The sequence below is a fragment of the Gadus macrocephalus genome, chromosome 9 (assembly GCF_031168955.1).
Source record: "Gadus macrocephalus chromosome 9, ASM3116895v1".
Taxonomy (NCBI): Eukaryota; Metazoa; Chordata; class Actinopteri; order Gadiformes; family Gadidae; genus Gadus; species Gadus macrocephalus.
The window spans coordinates 6668893-6673892 of record NC_082390.1 but is presented as its reverse complement, the minus strand read 5'-3'; the positions used below and the strand labels follow the sequence as shown (position 1 = coordinate 6673892).

General features: G+C 44.9%; 1 protein-coding gene across 2 annotated transcripts in view; it reads right to left on the bottom strand.

Annotated features, from left to right (window-relative positions):
- Positions 1-5000, bottom strand: part of reln (reelin) — a 99807-nt gene that overhangs the window by 31335 nt on the left and 63472 nt on the right. For both annotated transcript variants that reach the window (XM_060060486.1, XM_060060487.1), the window contains exons 15-18: positions 3992-4120; positions 3549-3658; positions 1822-1888; positions 1117-1350 (exon numbers count right to left, since the gene is read on the bottom strand). In XM_060060486.1, the coding sequence (XP_059916469.1) occupies positions 1117-1350; positions 1822-1888; positions 3549-3658; positions 3992-4120 (540 nt within the window). The remainder of the gene's footprint in view (positions 1-1116; positions 1351-1821; positions 1889-3548; positions 3659-3991; positions 4121-5000) is intronic.

The following is a 5000-nucleotide window of genomic DNA, read 5'->3' as shown; positions in this document are numbered from 1 at the left end:
CCCCCCCCTCTCTCTCTCTCTCTTCCTCCGTCCCTCCCCCTCGCTCTCTCTCTCTCTCTCTCCCACTCTCTCTCTCCTTCACTCTCTCTTTCCCTCTCGTTCTGTCCTTGGCTCTGCCTGGTTTTCATTAGCACTGCAGTTTCCTCTCCAGGACAGCTGTTCACTCAATCAGACGGGAAGCTGGCGTTAAATATGCCCATCAGGTGGCACCCAGAGTGCCGCAACAGGCCTAATCCATCCAGCACAGATGCCTGTTTCTAACTTTGTCACTCTGTCTCTGTCTTCCCTCTCTCCTTCTCTCCCTCTCTATCTCTATCTGTCGCTTATATTCTCCTGTCACTTCGTCTCTCACACCCTTCCCTCCCTCCCATCGCCACACCTCCCCCCACCCCCCCCCCCCCTCCCTTGCAATCACAATCCATCTCCCAGCCCGGAACAGGGGAGTAGAGGTCTGAGCTGTTGATGGACGGGAGCAGAGAGGTGACTGTCACGTCCCGTAGACAGACTCTCTGTCCGCGGAACCAAGGAACCCTATCGGTACGCCTACTTTAAAACTGTATCCGATTACTGTTAAGGGAATATAAATGACGTCACCCAAATATAATGGACAGGATCTATATACCCTGCGGCCCGAATTAGAGAGATATCAGCATTAAAAGGTGATCATATCTGTGGTGAACCATGGTGAGTGTCACGGTCATGAGATTATCCCCATGAGATCATCAAAGATACTCAACGAGCATCCTGGCATGAGAGTGTGCAGGGACAACCTTGCCCCTAGGTTAGGGTGCCCCGAACCCTAAACTTACCCCAGTGGATCCAATGATAATGTTAGAAAACCTCAAAATTACTGCTAATATAGCTTAGTGCCATGCTTATTGTTAAAATAGGTATATTTTACATCCATTTTTTTGTGTGTTAATATGCTTTATATGTTTTTCAACATTTCAAATAGGAATACCTTGCCAATTTTATTTATATTCTCTATTTTGGATTATTATTATTCTCTCTTCAGAGCCATGGGGATAGCAACAACCATCCTTGGGATTAAAAGTACTCTGAACTCTTAGTCAAACCCTGCTGACGTGGATGATGTGTGGCCCTGTCTCACTCTACCTGGCCTGGGAGCTGTCCAGGGGGGAGGTAACCAGGTGTCTCCGGCTGTCCCGGTTGAAGACCAGGGCCTTGCCGCTGGCCAGCACCCCGCAGCCGAAGCTGACCTCCGCCCCCCTCAGGGAGGAGAAGCTGTGGTAGGAGGAGAGGCGCGGACTGGAGAAGCCCTCCGACAGGAAGGCCGGGAAGGTCTGGGAGGCCAGCTCACACGCCGGGCCGCTGAACCCGGGGTCACATCTGGAGGAGGAGGGGCACCGGAAGAGGAGGAGTTAACATTAGGAGGGTGAATCACCATGGGAGGGAGGGGTACAGGAAGAGGAGGTTAACATAGGGGGAAGGGGTACAGGAAGAGGAGGGGTTAACATAGGGGGGAGGAGTCAGCATAGGAGGGAGGGGTACAGGGAGAGGAGGAGTCAACATAAGGGGGTCAGGAAGAGGTGGAGTTAACATAGGGTGAGGGGTACGAAGAGAAGAGAAGACAATAGAATTAGAAAACAAGTTTGTAAGATAAACCCCAGAAAATAAAAAGCAATAAGGAACTATCGGCAAGAAGGGAGGGGGAAATATTGAGGGTTAGTAAGAAGGAAGATGCTTGGAATACTAATACAATAATATCAAATTAATCATAACCATCATACAGTATGGTGAAAACTGGATCAGCAGGAGGTCATGTTGGATTTCTTCCATTTCATAACGAGTGGTACTTACTTGCAGCCTGTGCGGGAGCAGTGTCCTCTTCCAGAGCAGAACCGGAGACATGCTGGGCCGATATACACTAGAGAGAAGCACAAGATGTTCACATTAACGACTACAGTGAAAGAAGCTACAGTACATTGTGTACCAGGTCATCAGACATGAACATCAAACAAACCTGACCGTCGAGAGATGCCAACTAAGAGATATGAGCCGACTCGTGAATGACATTTTACGTTTCAGATTTGTAATATTTTTGGTCTATGTTTCATTTATTGTAGCAGCAAAATAATTCAGTGTTTCTGATGTCATGTCTATGAACCCTTGATGCTGAAAGGTCAATAAATTAAACTAAACAGATCATTACAACATAAACCAAATAGTTAAACCAAAGACTCTACAGTAGCACCATACTATTTTAATTAAAGATTTATAAGATTCAAACCAACATATATGCATTTTTTTAATTACATTCAACTACTATTGAATATACCTATTAAGTCCAAAATGAGTTGAGCGGAGCAGGTCAGGGTTGTTAAGATGCCTACGGCGAGGCTGTGGACATCAGGGGATCCAACCCAGGTCCCTACACCCTTACCACCTCACACCGCTGGACTGGGCATAGGGCATGGCGGGCATATGCCCGGTGGCCTGAAGCCTTTTATTTATTTTTTTATTCATGCCAAACTCGCGTCTAACGTAGCAGGCCACGTTAACTTCAATGCAGGCCACATTAACGTCAATTCAAGTTAATGCAAGTTAAACTGGCAGATCTGCCCTTTATCATGATTGATTGAAGCCTGGGCCAATGAGGTGAGGGGCAGGCCAATCACGTTTTGTAATTGTGTGCATGGCTAGTTACAACGCTGCTGCCGCCAGGTTGTTTATTTATTCTTTATTCTTCATTGCATTTGTGTGACTGTCGCGGTGGCTGCCGCCAGGTTGTTTCTTTATTCTTCATTCTGTTTGTGTGACTGTCGTGCGTCTGCCCTACGAAGTAAAAGCTTGCTGTTTTGCACCGTCTGTGATGCGGTGGCGTCTGCTGGTGTGTGGTATGACGGCTTCCCTGAGTCATCCAGTCATTTCTTGCTTTAATAATGCATTGTATCACACAAGTAATGATATATTATTCATAGTTTAGCCTACAGTATTACATTTATTATAATTATATTAACTAAAATGAATTAATTAATATTTTTTTATATAATTCCTTTACTTAAATTTAAGTAACAAGGTTGAAAGAAATGACATCTAAAAAGTAATGTGACCTACGGTCAATAGATCATACTTTTGATAAGCCTAACAGTATTTTGGGAGAACTTTTCATAATGCTTCTCATAGTGTTAAAATGTTTGTGTCTCCTAGTGCACATTGATCGTTTAAGGCAGTGATTCCCAACAAGGGGTATATGGTACATATACCACCTGAGGTGCGCATGCAAACTGCAGGGGGTATGTGGATAAATTAACGAATGTGTGCAGCATAGTCATTGCATGAGTGAAGGGGTACTCATGGTGTGACAAAAAGGCTTAAGGGGTACGCATGTCAAAAGCAGTTGGGGAAAAAACCCACGCTGTCACACAGCGCGCTTACATTTTTCCCCGTCAATACCTGGTGGTGGCCTGCTCTTGGTTAAAAATGCCCGGCCTGAAAAATTTCCCCAGTCCAGCCCTGCCACCTCACTACCCTTCCCTCACAGACCAGCACCTAGAATATGTAACATAGCATGGTTCTCCACCCACCGTTGTCTATGGCCCACATGCTGCCCAGCCCCAGGCCAGACTGTCTCCAGCGGAACTGAGAGCTCTCCGTCAGAGCAGCGTTAGGCAGCGGGATGGAGATACGGGTCCAGCTGAGGACACACACACACGCGCAGACACACACACACACACACACACACACACACACACACACACACACACACACACACATTTAAGCATGCACACATACAAACACACACACGCAGACACCCACACACCCACACACACACACACACAAACCATTGTGTCTGTCAGTTTTGGCCATACACGTCGACATTTGCTATTGTACTCAGGTAGATCACAAGCAGATTGACCAGAGGAAATATAAGCAGAAAGACTTGGAGATTTGGAGAGAGGCTTGCACACATTCCATTGCCTGGAACGTGGTTTTCCAGAGCTAGACGGAGGCGTATGTCCACACATACCCGCTGTAGTTATCTGAGGAGTACACGGTGCTGTGGGGCAGGTGCGGCCCGGCGCACAGCTCTGGCAGACACTCTGTGTGGAGCAGGGACCAGGACCGGCCGTGGTTGGTGGAGAACTCTAGGCTGACACTGAGCAGGGAGGGGGAAGGAGAAGAAGTATATTGATGATGTTAATCTATTTTTAAAATTTGAATTGTTTGAATGGATATTTCACAGTACAGTGGATGTATCATCTCAGTTTACAATCAGCGTTCAGGGCATTTTAAACCTCTTTGCGGTTTCTTTCTCTGCTTTACTCACACACAGCATTATATTCATTACCCTTGTGAAGCATATTACTTTTAGCATTCAGAACAGTCTGGTATTAAATCACCACCATTCCTTCTCTGAGCTGTCAAATAACACTAAACAAGGGATTACTTATTAAAAACACTATCCACAAATCTCTACATTGTCTCATAAAATCCCAATTACAATTACTATAATGGATATTTAATATTACTGCGTGAGTCAATGGTTTTCCGTTAGAATCAACAATTGGTGGAAAGTGTATTGACATTTGAGACTTTATCGATGTTCATATCCTATTACACTGAGCTCTTCTATAGTGTACACAGACACACACACATTGATATCTTTCTGCAGTATATCGCCTTGAGATGTCAGAATCCAAACCTCACTGCCTAAATCACAACTATCCTTTGACTGATCTGTCAGCTGACACCAAACGAGATTCATTCATTGTTATCCATTGTCTAATGCATTGATCTTCAAATCCTTTCTTTGAGCCTTAATTGACATGTATCACACTTTTTCTTAGTAAAGAGACTTGGAATCAAATTTTTTAGCTCAGTTTGTTGACCTTTTAAACTGTATTGATGATTCATATCTCTTCAATTTATGAGCATAAGCATTAGCTAGCAAGTATTAATGCTTGGCACTTGTTTCTATGGAAATAGAAACAAGTGCACTGACAGCGTACTTAGTGTACTGACAGCGATATATTGTT